A 16,681-nucleotide genomic window follows, 5' to 3' on the forward strand; every position below is an offset into this window, starting at 1 on the left:
GGTACTGTCATATTTAGAGGCTCTCATGTAAATTATCCTACAGTTTTAAGATAAGGTCTTATTAAAATTAAATATCATATATTAGTTTCTTTGGAAGAGTATTGAATAACAGTTAGAATGTCAAAAGAAAGAAGGTAGCTGTGTAAAAATATTTTAAGTAATATCCAGAGTAAATGTTATTTAGAGATTAGAAAGTTTTGTTTTGGCAAGGAAAATGATACATTCTTATGTTTTACTTCACCGATTTCTACCCCAAATTTGAACTCTGAGTCAAGGTCAGCCTGTAGATAGAACTATAGATGGTACCAATATGGCATTTAAGACAGTTTTGGTAAAACTAGTCCTGTTCTTCCAGGACACTGTCTACAATACTCCCCTTCCTCCTTCCTTACACAGTTTCAATTCTACAACTACCTTAAAATGACTTATGGTTATTAATGATGTTTAAAAAAACCCCAAAACCATGGGCCCCAGATGGTATCATTTAGAGTTCTTGAACCTGTGCTTAGTTACATAATTGATTTGCAGTTTCTACCTCCCCTGGAAATATAGTCTTTGCTTGTCAGTCAAGAATTTTTCTATCATTCCCTGCCCACCAAAGAAATAGGAGGTAATAATCTGCATGATAAGACACCTGCCCCCACCCTTCCCAAAGCTACCTCCCCTGGAACAATCCTTTTCTTTTGCTAATAATGGTCTTGCCCCAGCCTTCTACTAACCCTTCCAATTTTTCTAATTCCTCAGAGCTCTCTTCTACTTCCTGGAGGTTCATGAATCCTTTAATAAAGCCAAGTAAATTTTTAAAATTTACTTGATTAAACTTTGTTATTTAACAATAAAGATCCTTAGGAAATGGGATCCTAGTGAGAGGCTTGTGATTTTCTCTTCTCTAACGATAATTTTCTTTGACCCATAAGAAGAGGACTCAAGGTAGAAAGCAGAGAGGATGACACAGTGAAAGTCGGATGTACTATTTGAATATAAATGCTAAGATTGATGTGTTTGAAACACATTATACTCTCTAAGCAGCAGGGAGATTGTTACTTATTTTAAAGTGTGGGTGAGATTAGACAGACTTTGTTGACAAATGTAAAGGTCACAGCAAAATATATAAGTCTGAAGATGAGTTATGTGGAAAGATTTAGAAACTTTTTTTCTGTGATCCAAGATAAAGAAAAAAAAAAAAAGGTGGGTAATTTGGGCAAGAAGAACAACAAATTCAAATGATAGGAGCAACCAAAAGAATGCATAGGAGAGAATGAAGCAGAGAGAAAAAGGGGGTAAATAAACTGGTTTTTGAATTCCATTAAAGAGCCACAGACAGCCTGAGAAGTCCAGCACGTGGGAAAACTCAAGAGCTGGTGAAGCAGGTCCTTTACGGTAAATATATGGAAAAAGAAAATGTATGGAATACATTACACAAGTGCAAAAATGTAGTTCTATTTATTTCGAAGGCTGCATGGAAAGGAAGATCTGTAAAATCTATAAATTCAAAATTGATGATTCCTTAAGGACCGCAGAGCTGGCAGGTTTTCAGACTTTTTCAAGCTAATGTTCTAATCTCCAAATATGGACATCTGAAGAGAAATTTAATCTCTTGCAGTCAGATCATCCAAATACCAATTTGTCTTATGGACCTTTAGGTATGAGATAGATAGATAGATAGATAGATATACATATATATATACACACACATACATATATACATATACATATTTTAACCTTTACTTTATGTGTGTGTGTGCGCGCGCGCGCGTGTGTATATATATATATATATATATATATATATATATATATATATATTTAACCTTTATTTTTCCTTGAAAATAGAAAATTGCATTTGGCACGGTAATAAACAACTCACCGGGACTGGATTGTCACTTATATTTATCTGGTAGAGTTGAGAGGCTTAACGTATTTTACCGGTTCGAATAAAGCAAGCCTGTATGACATTCATTCCTTTGGGTAAGTTCGGAAATAGAGGTGTTTTCTTCAGTCTTTGGCTAATCTATTTCCAGGAAATGTTAGGCTCTCCTGAACTGCATTTTGGAAGGACTGGCCTTTTGCAGAATATTGTAGGGTCAGGCTAGTCTCGCCTCCCAATTTTAGAACCTCTATCCAGGGAGGATCTGATGAGCTCATTCATTCTGAGGTATATTTGAACCAAAAGAAAACTAGAGTAGCTTGGTTTTTCAGAAAGAACTCTGAAGTCTGGAACATAGTCACGGAAGCTTGATTAGTTAGCTCTACCCTTGATTAATCAGCTCTACCCTGTGCATTTGTGAGCCATGAACCTCATCAACGAAGTGAGAGAATTGGGCTGGCCTGGTGGGTTTTCAACTGGGGTGATGTTGGCCCAAACATTATTGGTTGTCATAACTGAGGATGCCACTGGCATCTAGTGGGTAGAGGCCAGGAATGCTGGCCTCTAAGCAATGTACGGGGCAGTCTTGCATAATGCTGAATTATACAGCCTGAAATGTCAGTAGTGCTGGAGTTGAGAAATCCTGGACTACAGCATTTCTTGGCTCCCTTCCAGCTCCAACAACATTAAACTAATGAAGCTCAATGCTACCACTGCACAACAGCATTTCAGTTCAACCGACACTGACTAGGTATCTTCTTTTTGTGCCTTAACTAAGAACTTTTCCCTTTTTGATTTGTATAAAGGAGGTAAGAAAGCCTCCATTGATGGGATTTCCCCACATTCCAAATAGCTTCTAGCCATACCCCCATTTATTAAAGGGCATGCATTTTCATTGGCACTAGATATTTCAGCAAAGTTATGGCTTCCCCAATTTCCTATACATTTTACCTTCATTCTTGTATTTCCCCAATAGTCAGGTTTCAGGAGAATCAACTAAAAAAGAATTTTTTTTTAAGAGAAATATTTGAATGTCAGGCAGCAGTATGAAAAATGCCTGTTGTTTGATGAAGTCCTTCCTGATCCGGAACCTTATTATATAGCTGCAAAAAGAGGGCATTGTACAAAATACTTTTTATGGTGCCCTCTTACCCTACAATTCTGTATTTATGTTTGTAAATACTATTGGAATATAATAATAAATGTTATTAAATATTTAAATATTATTGGTTGATAGTTCTCATCCTTAGATGATTCAAAAAAGGAAAGGAGCAAGTGTTGCTCAGGACATAATGTTTGGGGAGATAGAAATTCTTGTAATCTACTGTGTAGGTCAAAATCATAACAAATAGTCCCTATTCCCTGGAAAGTGGTCTCCTCAGTGCTATGGTTTCCTGATGTTCGTGATGAGTGGCATTGCTGCTTCCCTCCATGCTCATTCCTTTCTCTCTACTCCTAGCATTCAACCCTTTAACGATTGTGTGCTAAGCCTTGCAACATATATGGGTGACTCTGCTGGAAATTGAGCAGACAGTATCCCTGCCCTCATAAAGCTTAGGTTCTAGTGATTTCTACTTATTTTGGACCTTGGTCTCTTTCTGTCAATCTTAACTTTCCCTGTAATCTTCTCTACTTCCTCGTGTGAAACTGTCCACTACACACTTGAGCTACACACACCATTGCCCAGTTCTCTGGTCCTCTGATCCTTTAAGGGACTCTCTGTGACTGCTGTTTACTGGAGTCTTTGATTCTTCTGCTTCCTGCAAAGGAGAGAAACCTTGCGATAGAATGCGGTGGAAAGAACATGGATTCTGTGTGAGCCTGGGAACTCTGAACTTAATTTTTATCCTAGAAAAAGATGGGACTACTCATCCCATTTCTAATGGTACCCATACTGATACCCATTTGTGATTATACAAAATAGTCACCACAAAAGGGCTTTGGACACTTGAAAGGGAATACACATTTGAAATGTTTATTGTTATCATTTCCTTTAAAATCACTGTAATTTTGGAAGAAAGGGTTTGATCCCTTGCTAAGATGATATCAAATATGTTCTCTCCTCCCCACAGTTATGAAAAATCACAGAAGTCTCTTTTCTATATAGTTTTTTGACTTCTTCAATGCATGTCTGGTGACACCTCTCTACCAAATACATGTCTGGTGGCACCCTAAGATAATTAAACTCTATGCATAGAAAAACAAAATTGGGCATTTTAACCTTCTAGCACCCACTGTGGTTGATTATGACATATTTTCTCTTTTTTCCCTTGAGCATGTTGCCATCACAGTACCTTCCCAGGGGCATCTGCTCTTTAAGGTTTGCTGTTAGACAACCACAAACGCTAACCTCTAACTAATCCAAAGCCTATCTTGCAAATTGTATTTGAATCATTTAAAAACTTTTTGGGGTGAAGGGGATTTGAAAAAGCTAAGCATATGCTATTTCTTTTCATACTTCACATGTTTGCATTTTTTGGTTCAAATAAGAATTTGAAATAGGTAAGTGTGGCGTAAACTATGTCTATCTGTTTTTAAAATGCATATAGATCCTCCAGAATAAGGGCTGATAAACAAGAAGCTATTCCAGGGGCGCCTGGGTGGCTCAGTCATTAAGCGTCTGCCTTCGCCTCAGGTCATGATCCCAGGGTCCGGGGATCTAGTTCGGCATCTAGTCCCACATCGGGCTCCCTGCTTGGCAGGAAGCCTACTTCTCCCTCTCCCACTCCCCCTGCTTGTGTTCCTTCTCTTGCTGTGTATCTCTCTGTTAAATAAATAAATAAAATCTTAAAAAATAAAAAAGGGCTCCAGTAATTTCACCTGGTGATGCTCTGCATTTCCAGAGGCACAAATCACTGCATGGTGTGAAGTGGGGACAGCAGGAGCGAAGAGAAAGTGGATTTTCACCCTTCACTTCCAAACCACAGGAAAGGGGGTAACTTTAAAATGCCAGGATGGAACAAAAGAGTCTCAGATGTGAAGGCTTTAATGAAAAGAGCCCATAGTGTCTTAAAATGCCCTTTGGTATTGCAGTGAAAACAGCTTTTGAAGTTAAATAGTTCCACTTGATGGCTGAAGGGAAAGTAGGCTTTTTTTAGAATGGTAAATGTAGCGGATATGGCTATAGCATTAATTTTCTGAAGTCTCTGTCAATACTTAATTCTGCAGTTTCTCCAGCTCTCTTAATAAACAGAACTAAATTAATTTATTCACCACATATTGTCTGCAAAATTTTCTATAATGAACAAAGGTATTACTCGCTTCATAAATTCTTGTGTTCCTTATTTTTCAGGATATGATCTTATAATCAAATAAAAGATCCCTTTTTAAAAATCAAGCTCCTAAGTCAAGCTTATTTTCTTTTGAAAAATTTGTCCTAAGTATTTTTATACTGAAAAAGACAATTCTCAAGCAAGTGAAAAGCAGTTTAAAGCATTTTATTAGAGATTGCTTTGGTAACATAGCTCACTGATAGAAACGGGGTATGAAACAATTGTATGATTCCCTATCCTTCCCTCAAAAACTAGAACATTAGAAGATTCCTCTATTAGATGTGAAAGCAGGGTAGATGATGTTCATTTCCAGGAATCATTTAGAATAGTGATCTCCAAAGTAGTACCTACCTACCTCAAGATAGTTCTTTGGGGTGGTGGGGGGGGGGTACAGGTCAGATATGATGAAGATTTTATTGATGTACGATAGGGTTCACACTACTACCTGTTGGCCATATCTGGTCCACCACCTGTTCCTATAAATAATATTTTATTGGTACATGACTATATGTATTCATTAAGGTATTGTCTGAGGCTGTTTTCATGCTCCCATGGTAATAGTGACAGAACATAGGGTTTGTAAAGCCTACTGTATATCCTCAGTGGACCCTCACAGGACAAGCAGGCCACCTCCTGACTTAAAATTCTAAGAAATATTTTAAGCTTTGCTGATTAATATGGATTTACACTGGTGTCCTTTGTAAGTCTGAGTGCTAGACAGTCACAACTCATGTATATTTTAAGTGAGATTTCCTGGGAAAGTGTCAGCCCTTCAGTTTGGTGCAGTGAACAGAGAGCCCTCAGCTGGCTACTCCTTAAGGCTTTTCTCCTTGGTTGAAGATCATGTGCCCAGTCAGATGTATGATTTATCACATAACTATTTTTAATTAAAATAATCCACATAAAATGAACAAGGGGCTTTATTTTAAAACATCTGCAAAATAGTCTGGATTGAGCGTGCCACTACTAATATAGGAATAAATAACAAGAAATGACAGTGATGATGTAAGACCTATATCTAGTATAAGCTTGTTAACAGCCATATTGTTAATTCATCATTCATATTAGTATACCTAGCCCTATATTTATAGTTTTACCTTGAGTTTTAACTAATAATTGCATTGTGGCATCATAAGATATTTACAAAGTAGGCATCCAGGACCTGGTGATGCTTTGCAACTTTAGTAATGTTTAAAGACGTGAGGTACTCAATATTATAATGTTTAACATTTTGCTGAAGTCAATGATAAATATCTTTTTTGAAGAATATTCATAAAGGATGGGCGCCTGGGTGGCTCAGTGGGTTAAGCCGCTGCCTTTGGCTCAGGTCATGATCTCAGGGTCCTGGGATCGAGTCCCGCATCGGGCTCTCTGCTCAGCAGGGAGCCTGCTTCCCTCTCTCTCTCTCTCTGCCTGCCTCTCCGACTACTTGTGATTTCTCTCTGTCAAATAAATAAATAAATCTTAAAAAAAAATGAATATTCATAAAGGAAAAATTAAAAACCCAATTTAATTGGAAACACACATGTTCTTCCTGCTGCAGAAAACACTATAAAGTAATACATAGAAAACAATAGAATAATGAACTGAAATTCATTCCTTTGTATCAGACACCATTATGAAGTGCATTGAAAACACATCTGAATATTTAAAACAGGACATAGTGAGCAATCACACCGTATTGCAGTTTTATAATGCAGTTAAATTAAAACACAGATTTAAAATAGTTTCAGTGTATGGCATTTGTGTTTTACACATGAAATCTACAATGAGTGACATTTTGGGGATTTAGAAGAGAAATAAGTTAGGGAAAATTTATTCCTTAAAATAAGGGACTTCTTTATATCAAATTACAATTTTGTGAGAAAATTGTGAAGGTATAATCGGCAGTAAAATATGTAAAATAATTGTGGGTGTGAGGCTGAAGGTACATCGACATCCATAGATAAGCTCTGATGACAAAGTCATTGTAGATGCGTATACATACACACACACACACACACACACACAGTATATAGAAAGGGCCCGTTATGTATATTACATTTGTATATGGTCAAGATTCCTAGATGTAGTAATAAAAACATAGGAAGAAAGATGGGTGTGTGCGTGTGTGTGTATTTTTATAATAATGAGATAGAGAAGGACCAAGAATATCTTTTGATTCACTTGGAGCTTCTCAAGTTATCTTCTGGCAAAATATTTTGAAAAGTAACAAACTTCCATATGCATTGGGACTATTTGGCCTTCCTTGCTACCTGCATATTGAAAAATGTGCTTTTCAACAAATTTTTGATTAAAGAGGAAATTCAAAATAAAATTTCTACCTGGAAGAAAAAAATAATGAAACTATTATCTATTAGAAATTATGGAATACAGTCAAAATAGTCTCTGGAAGAAAACTCATGACTCTAAATATGGTTAATGAATGAATATGAGAATACAAACAAGTGAATTAAATATTTGATTTTGAAAATTTAAGAACAATAACATATCCTGTGCATAAAGAAAGCAAGGGAAATGAATTTATAAGAATTGACAAAAGAAAACTGGAACAATTAAATGTAAGGGCAGAACAAAATTTTCAACATGCAAAGGTCAAAATTTTTCTTCTAATACTCCATTTCCCCCCAGGAAACTTCTCTAGGGCCCAATAGATACAAAAGAGAACCAAGGAAGACATGGCATACGGGAGGTAAGAGATGGAACATAAGAGACAGGCAAAGAAAATTTCCAAGATGATGGTAAAGAGAGTCACAGCCTAATGGCTTATAGGAAGCATAGAAGAAAACTAGCACAGATCAGAACAGGTGCCTCAGATGACATTTATGTCAAGGCGGTCACCACCAAGAAGTCTTTCACCTTTGTACCATATTATTAAGCAAAGTGATCCTAGCTGGAACCCTATCTCTCTATAGCCTGTCCAAATGCTGATAGGATTCTGCGATTCTGCTTTTCCCTCCCTGCTGAGCTCCCTGGAATAGCCGGGGAACCTCTCTGATCCACAGAAGTGTCCAGGGTTGACCAGCTCCTGAGATAGGAAAGTTGGCTACAGAGAGCACAGAAATATGAAACATTTTCTGTCTGATTGGTTAGACCTTAGCCCTGCCGGAGTCCCCCATCTAGGGAATCTTCTGTTGCCCCTGGATCACTACAGTCTTGGCTTCTAGGTATATCACTCAAAATATCAAATATTTAATGGCATGATAAATAAAATCTTAAAAAAAAAAAGACATCTACCAATAGAGCAAACATGTTCAGTGTACACTTTAGAAAGACAATCAGTGGCTGAAAAATACATAGTATTGGTAAAATGAATTAAATTTACTTTAAAAATATTAAAGATTTATTTATTTATTTATTTGACAGACAGAGATCACAAGTAAGCAGAGAGGCAGGCAGACAGAGAGAGAGGAGGAAACAGGCTCCCTGCTGAGCAGAGAGCCCCATGTGGGGCTCCATCCCAGGGCCCTGGAATCATGACCTGAGCCAAAGGCAGAGGCTTTAACCCACTGAGCCACCCAGGTGCCCCCCCAAATTTGCATTAACACAGACCTGTACCCCTGGGGATAAAAATACATGTTTATAAAAAATAAAAAATTAAAAGTAAAAAAAAAAAAAAAAAAAAACCCAATAAAAAAAAATATATTAAATGTGCAGTTTTAAAGTGGAATTTACTTGCTTGCTAAATATAATTTTGATCAATGTGTATTATTTCGTACTAAATTTCCATTTTGCACAAAACCAAGTATATTATTAGTCCATTGCTTATGGAGCAAAGAAATAATAGAATACAGTATTGAACTCACAGAAAATATAATATTCCTCTGAAATTTCAGTCATTAATGCATTAAGCGTCTACTATATTACATGTTGCACTTGACTCTGAGGCCACAGAGGTGAATAAAGGTTTCATTTTATAAGATTCATGTCCTAAGGGGTTTTATTACAGGATAATCACTGTTGATTTATTTCGCTACATTAAAAGTTTCAGAAATAGAAGAGATGATATATCTGAAAAAGTAGCCCTGTCTTTCATAGATATTTATGTAGACAGGCCCTTTTTGGAGCTTTTCTTTATATGCTCAAGACTTCCCACTCTCGTGGCTTTCTTGCCCCCATTCCTGGCTTCATACTGTGGGTCCTCCTTCCTCAAAGTCTTTGGCATTCACCCGTTTTTCCAGGTTCAAGACCCACCCTAGGGAAGGCCTCCTTCCCTCTCCTCTCTACACTGTAACTCCTCTGTGTGCTCCCTCCAGTTTCTCTCCAAAGGAACACACTGCCTGGATTGAAAACCTCATGTGTCTCTCCAGACCTACCTCTCCTTGATCCCTTGCCCTCACTCAGCCCAGCTTCACAACTTAACGGTGCCACGAACTAAACCGATGCTTTGGCCCTGCTGCTTGCACGCTGATATCCTCTGTGATGACCTCCCATCGCCCCCATTTCTTCCACCCCAAATCACAAGCACTCTTTGATTCATTTCCATTGTTACTGTCCTCTTCCACAAAGCCTTTTCTGATCTCATCCTATCACCTTTGGAATGGATGCTCACCTTCCTTAAACATTTCTCCTCTCAACACTTTGAAAAATAACAATCTTGACACCCTTCAGGTGGTGGTTTCTGCGGAGGAGGCTGGAGAAGGGAGACTGACAGGAATTTCTGAAAGAGACAATACACCATGAAAGGGGTGTGTTGTGAGGGGCCCAAGTGCGAGCAGAGGCTTCCTTCTTACTAGTAAGAGATTCTGACGTAAAGTCTATAATGTTTAGACTTAATTCCAGGTGAGCTTGACTTTCGTCCACTAACATGCTCTCTATGCTTTTCTTCTTCCCAGGATGTGACAGTTCCTCCCAAGCCTGTTTCTCTCCACCCTTTATATCAGACTAGACTCTATCCTCCTGCTCAGTCCCTGCTGCCTCCACAGACCCTCTCCCATGCTGACTGCCTTACCCCAGGACCTTTCAGTCATTTGTCCTCCTTCTCACTGAGTGATGAACAGGGGGATTCTCACACCTTGTTTAGCGGCAACACATATAATAAGGTGAGAATTCCCTGCTGAGGTGGGAATTGTTCTGCGCTGGGAAGCTTCTTTATGCTTAACTTTTAAAACTTAAGCATAGAGGAAACATATATATTAAGAATATTAAATATTTGTGTTAGAACCCATGTCCTTACAAAAAGATAGTAATTAACCTTGAGAACTTATTCAATATCTATATTTGCTTTCAAAATCATTTCCTGATCTGCATTCCTTACTGTTTCCTGTTCTAACCCCCAAGTGGAAATCCCAAGAAATTTTCCAAAACCTTACAAGATAGCATTATTAATTTATCTTCAAGTTTCAGTTCAATGTTCTTTAAAAAGCGTCTCTAAATTATAGTGCCTTAATGAGGAGGCATTTCCTGTTGAAGTCAATGAGCAAAGAAATTCTTAGAATGTCTACAAATATCTGTAAAATAATATTAACATCTCATTTTATTTCCTTTTATTTTTTGAGTATAGTTGGCACAATGTTACAGTAGCTTCAGGTGTACTACATAGTGATTCAACAGTTTTATACCTTATGCTATTAATATTTTATTTTAAAATGTGTCTATCTGCCTCATTATGTATAGTGAAGGGATATGTAAAATGAGGTGTTCGTTACCCCAAAGAAAACGTATATATTATAGATATCTTATATATAATATAGTTATAAATATTAAATATTTACTATATCAATATTTTATTATAGTATTATATTTATGATACAATTTATATATAATTATTTAAATGTTTTAATATACATTATATATTTATACAAATTATATCTTTTTAGATATATTAAATGCATATTTTAAGTGAAAAAAGTATTTATAGTTGGCTTTGGAATGCAATCATAAATATTCTACTAGAAGCAAGAGGCTAATACTACCACATAAAGCTTATGTGCAAGTGCCCTTTGTTCTTCTGAGCATTACCATAAGGTCATCCTATTACAGACTTTCAGTTTCTGAAAATTTCACAACAGAATTAATTAGTTAAACTCAACCTGGAGTTATTATTTTTTAACTCAAAAGTTTAAAAACATTTATTTTGAAAATTCTCTATATCAATGGAATATACCTCTGTACTTGGAAACGAATAAAGGCCAGAATCAGAATGTTCCAGCATGTAGTTGTACAATATCCCTTGGTCCCTCCAATTTTTTTTTTTTTTTTGAGAAAATGCTCATAAACTCAATCTAAAGACAGTCATCTAAGAAGTGAATATTATTATATGAAGAATATTTTATTTTTCATATGTAATAGCATCTATCATATTGGGGATCAGCCCTGAGTTAAACCTTTAAAATATCCATTTTCTGCAAACAGAATATTTTTGGGCAAAGTTCAGGATGACATTTTTATATGACTTTTGTTTCTTATTTTTGGTTTAGAGAAAAAGCAGCATTTCAAACAAAGTGTTAACATTTTAAATGATTTTAGGTTCTTTGAAATTTTTCCTGATTTAATCCTTGCCAACACATATGAAATCCATTTAGCTATTTAATAAAGTCAGTGATTCTGAAAATAACATAATCAGATTCTTACGAATCGTCATCTATGAGAAGATTATAATTGTATTTTCTATATATCAATTGCATTAAGTAGCTTGTTTTTTGATATTTTGGTAATGTTTCCTAGAAACAGAAATTTCTTCACAGATGTTCAAGGGTAGAGTCAGTATTTCATTGACATTTTCATCTGAATTTGATCAGGCTGTGGAGAACAATATATAAAAGTGATGTGAGGTTGGACAACTATATTCAGTTAACACAATCCTCATAATATATTTTGTCTTTCAGAGTCTGTGATTTATGGTTACTGAAAAAAGAAACGTTCATATCAGAAATAATAATAATAATTATAGTAATGTAAGACAATATTTCTTAATGAAAGATTCAGAACACTCAATAGTCTTGTACTTAAACTGCTCCCATTAAAACATACAGATGACCCAATTTGATATCTATGTCTATAAACCTTGTGTTATGAATACAGAACCAGTAGCATACTGGGTTTCAGGACTTGGCTTTTTTTATTTGAAATAGCTTCTTGTTTGGAACTATAAAACATAATCTAAATTCTCTCCATTACTTTAACATCAATGCCAGGCATAGTTTACAGCTTTCCCTACTAGGCTCATCTCCCAATTCAAATTGTCCCATAATTACCCCTAGAGAGCCACACTGAACTTGAGTTAACTGTCTTTGATAGTCCCTCACCAACCAGAACTATAGTAGGTGTTTAACAGGTTTTATTATCCTTCTGTTGAATCTGTAGTGTGTGCTCTTTTTTTCTAAATCTTTATCAGACTCTGTGTGTCCTCTATCTTCACCTTAATCCCTACCCTCTTCTCTTACTTGCAAGATAGAGCTCTGTCATATGATGTCATATCATACGTGATGATGCTCAGGGACTTCCCTTTCCATCTTGTAATAAATCAGGAGATCCTTTTTTTTTTTCTCCAGGTCTCAAGAAGGGAGTTATTACTGTTACTTATTTCTTTAATCCTTCAAAGTAATAGAGACATATGGTTAAGAGCATGAGGTCTCTCGACAGCTGGGTCTAGGTTCATTACTTGACCCTACTCCTTCCAGAGGGTGATTTTGGGTAAGTCATTTAGGTTCTGCATGCCTCCATTGACTCACCTATCAGGGGGCATGACAATACTACCCACCTTAGTAGAGTATTATGAGATTAGGATGTATTAATATGTAAAAAGCACTTACAGGAACCATGTAAGAGTTAGATCTTATGATTAATAAGTCTTTCTGAAGTGTCATTCCCAGCGTTCTCTGGAATCATTTGTCCTTTTTTGTGTTGGATCCCTCCTCCTCGCAGAAACCTCAAAAAGAAAGTTAAAAAAAAGACAAAATGAGCTGTCTCTCTCCTTTTCCTTGATAGTGCTGCAAGCCTAGTAATTTCAAGACTTTCTCTCTCTCAAAGTGATCAATAGTCATTATCTTTATCCTCCCTCTATAAACTCACGCTTTAACCCATTCTTGAAAGCATTCTGTCTTTTTGCCTCAACCACTCTCCTGAGATTGCTCTCTCGAGGTTAGCTGCCTGTCAGCAAACTCAGCTGAATTTCCCGAGAGTCCTCTCTTTTATCCCTTGCAGGAACTGACAAGGTTGATCATGTGCTCTTTTTTTTTTTTTTTTTTTTTTTTTTTTTTTTTAAATTTTTTTTTTTTTTATTTTTTATTTTTTATAAACATATATTTTTTATATACATATATTTTTATCCCCAGGTCTGTGAATCACCAGGTTTACACACTTCACAGCACTTGAATCTCCCTCCCCACCCTGCTCTTGGGATCAAAGGCACATTCCGACTCCCTGACTGCTCTTTCTTTGTTTTCTTTCTGGACACTTCTTCCTCTTCTCCCTCTTTGCCTCCCTTCAGATACTCACCCACTCAGAGACTTCTATGATTACCTTAGGACTGATAATTCTCAAATCCACATTTCCGATTCTGTTTCTCCTCCGTCATCTAGTTTTATATCTTCAGTTGCTCACTTGTCACTTCCCCTAGGATGTCATGTTGTCACCTCAACTCATCATTCATTTTGCCTCAAACTAGTTCTGTTCTGGCGTTCCTTCTTCTGTCAATACCACAGTTCTCAGACCTCAGACCCAGACTTGATTCAGCTGTAAAACTTTTTAGGCTTTGTCCTCATGGCTAGTCCTTCATCAGGTTGAATGGATTCTTCCTTTGTGACACCTGTCCTATAGTTATCTCTCAGTACTCTTTATTATTATTCTAGTTCACTTAAACCAATCAATTTACTTTCTTCCAGGCATGCCTGGGGGTATTTCTTACCATTTAACTCACTACTGCATTCCCCTCCCCTAAAATACCCTCCTGCTTTTCACCTTCCTTCCGCAAAGCAAACCATTCTCATCCTTTATCATCTAGTCAAATTATCCTGGCTCCTCTGTGAAGTTTTCCCACTCATCAGCGTTCAAAGTGATGTTTTTCTCCTTTTAGTTTTTATAATCCTTGCCTGTGCCAACCTATCTCATGCACATTACAGGTTATCTTGTATGTGCTTGTTGTGATTGTTCTAGTGTCCATGTAGGGTGTGACGTGCTGGATAGGGTGTCTTTCACATTGTAGGTAGAGCGGTAAATACGTGTTCATGATGAACAAATCCTAAAATGACCCAGGTTATTCACTAGGAGCCCCAAATGCTTGAATATTTAGGATTATTTCCATCTTAAGTAGAAACAAAATAGAATCAATCTATGGATTTATCAGCACACTGAATACAATTTCAGTCAGTTGAGAATGTCCCCTTTTGGGGGGTTCCATGCACTTTCCGTTGAGCTGATGGAGCGCTTCAGTATAGGAGCGTAAGTAGGGTGGGGGTGGGTTGGCAGTAGACATCTGATCTTTCTTTGCCAAATGTGGGCTTTGGTGGCCACCAGGGTATCCTCAATCCTATCTGGTATATGACCATCAGTCACAGAATACACTTGCTGCATCCTTCTTTCTTCCGCTTCATGGTCTGCCCTGATTGGCTCTAGTGTGGCTCCTTGTGAACCCCTTGAGCCTATATGGGAAAACAGTTACCTGCATGCTGCGAGCGGGTCAGTTTTTGTGAAGCTCCCTCAGAACCATCCACTTAGACCTTCTACATATCTTTCATCACTCTTCTTTTCCCACCCCTTCATCTTTGGAAAACTCTTCCATTCAGAAGGATGGACTTCTGAATTTGCCTACACACGAAAATGTATCTGTAACCCCGAAATCAATCCTCACTGTACTTCTTTGGTCATTTGCGGACATGTGAGGAACAGTGAAAAATGTGATTGGCCTGTGCTCATGTTCCCAGCTGAAGTGAACAAGGTGACTTTCTGCCTTCTTGCTTGAGCTCTCATGCTGTAAGCAATCATTCTTGTCATGGTCCATTGAGTACCACATGTTTTGAATTTCTGTGCTTTTTCTTGTGGTTTTCACTGTTTAAAATGATCTCTTGGGCACAGTCCTAAAGTTCTGTCTGGTGCGCGAAACTCAAGAGGGCTACCATGTACCTCACAGAGAAAGTAAACGTCAGGTAAGCTTCCGTTAGGCATGAGTTACGGTGCTGTCGGCTATAGGTTCAATGTTAATGAACCAATGATATATATTAAATAAGGTGTTTTTAAACAGAAAGATACATTAAACAAGACTATGATTAACTGATAAAAATTAACTGGGCTCTCAGGAACTTAATCTTCTATTTCATCCTGGAGCAATGGTTCAGGACTTGCTAATTCCACATTTGCGGTGACTTTATAGAACGTAACTACTGTAAATATGGAGAATCAATAGTACCTTTGTTTTGGCGTCGCTAAGAAGAGGATTCATATATAAGTAGTTAATTTGGGAGCTGGTTCCAGGAAACACCAGTGAAGGAAGTGGGGAACTGGGAAAAGGTATATCATCCAGCAAGTTACCAGGTAGGAAATTACAGGTTGAGTTTACTGGGGAATTCTAGGAGCCAGCACGGACGATTGAGAGGTAGGCAATTTGAGGTGGGGGCAGGGAATCCTCCTAGTCTTCATATGAGAGCTGTGCTTGGGGAAGAGGAGCATTTATCTGCAGAAGGAGCCCTCACGCAAAGAGAAACCTTGTGAACACTGTGCACAGGCTGATAGTAAAATGTCAAGGCCTGAGATGGCAAAGGAAGGACCATAGTTTATATCATATATATTTGTAACTTTTTTTTTTTTAAGATTTTATTTATTTATTTGACAGAGAAAGAGAAAGAGCACAAGTAGGGGGAGCAACAGGCAGAGGGAGAAGGAGAAGCAGGTTCTCCACCATCGGGGAGCCTGATAGCAGGATCCTGGGATCATGACCTGAGCTGAAGACGCTTAACCAACTGAGCCACCCACCACCCTATATTTGCAACTTTCATGTTCATGATCTCAATTTGAGGTTCAGGATCCTGAAAATCCAAACTTGGGCTAGCAGAATGCAAGAGAATTTTCTTTATTTTGGACATATTTTACCCTGGGCCATGCATAATGGCTGAAATGATAAAGAATACAAAGGAATTATAGGTCTAATGTGTGCGTGTGTTGGTGGGGGGGTTACAATCTTAAAGTTGTATCTCATCTGGGGTCATTGATGTAAGAAATATGTTAGGATTTGATGGTGATGGCCAATAAAGAATTCTTGAGATGTCTGGTGCAAAAAGGTGGTTTTATTGAAGCGTGGGGATAGGACCTATGTGCAGAAAGAACTGCGCTGGGGTCATGAGGAGTGGCCCATTATATACTTTTAAGTTGGGAGGGGGCTACGGATAGCATAAGTCTCTAAGGACTTTTGAAAGCAAGGGTTCCAGGACCTTGAGGGGGCTAGCTGTTGTTGGGAAAAGGCCATTTATTACCATCTAATAAAACGTTAGTCATGAGACCTTTCAGATGTATATTAGTGGGTCATATGTTTGGGGGATGATTGTGGGTGATAAAGGAAGTCTCCAAAGGAATTTTTATACATTAAAGTAGACTCCCAGGATCCGGGGGCAGG

General features: G+C 37.5%; 1 protein-coding gene across 2 annotated transcripts in view; it reads left to right on the plus strand.

Annotated features, from left to right (window-relative positions):
- Window positions 1-16,681, plus strand: part of MLIP (muscular LMNA interacting protein) — a 259,696-nt gene that overhangs the window by 212,252 nt on the left and 30,763 nt on the right. For both annotated transcript variants that reach the window (XM_059178281.1, XM_059178280.1), the window contains one exon: window positions 9,972-10,178. In XM_059178281.1, the coding sequence (XP_059034264.1) occupies window positions 9,972-10,178 (207 nt within the window). The remainder of the gene's footprint in view (window positions 1-9,971; window positions 10,179-16,681) is intronic.

This window comes from Mustela lutreola, chromosome 6 (assembly GCF_030435805.1).
Source record: "Mustela lutreola isolate mMusLut2 chromosome 6, mMusLut2.pri, whole genome shotgun sequence".
Taxonomy (NCBI): domain Eukaryota; kingdom Metazoa; phylum Chordata; class Mammalia; order Carnivora; family Mustelidae; genus Mustela; species Mustela lutreola.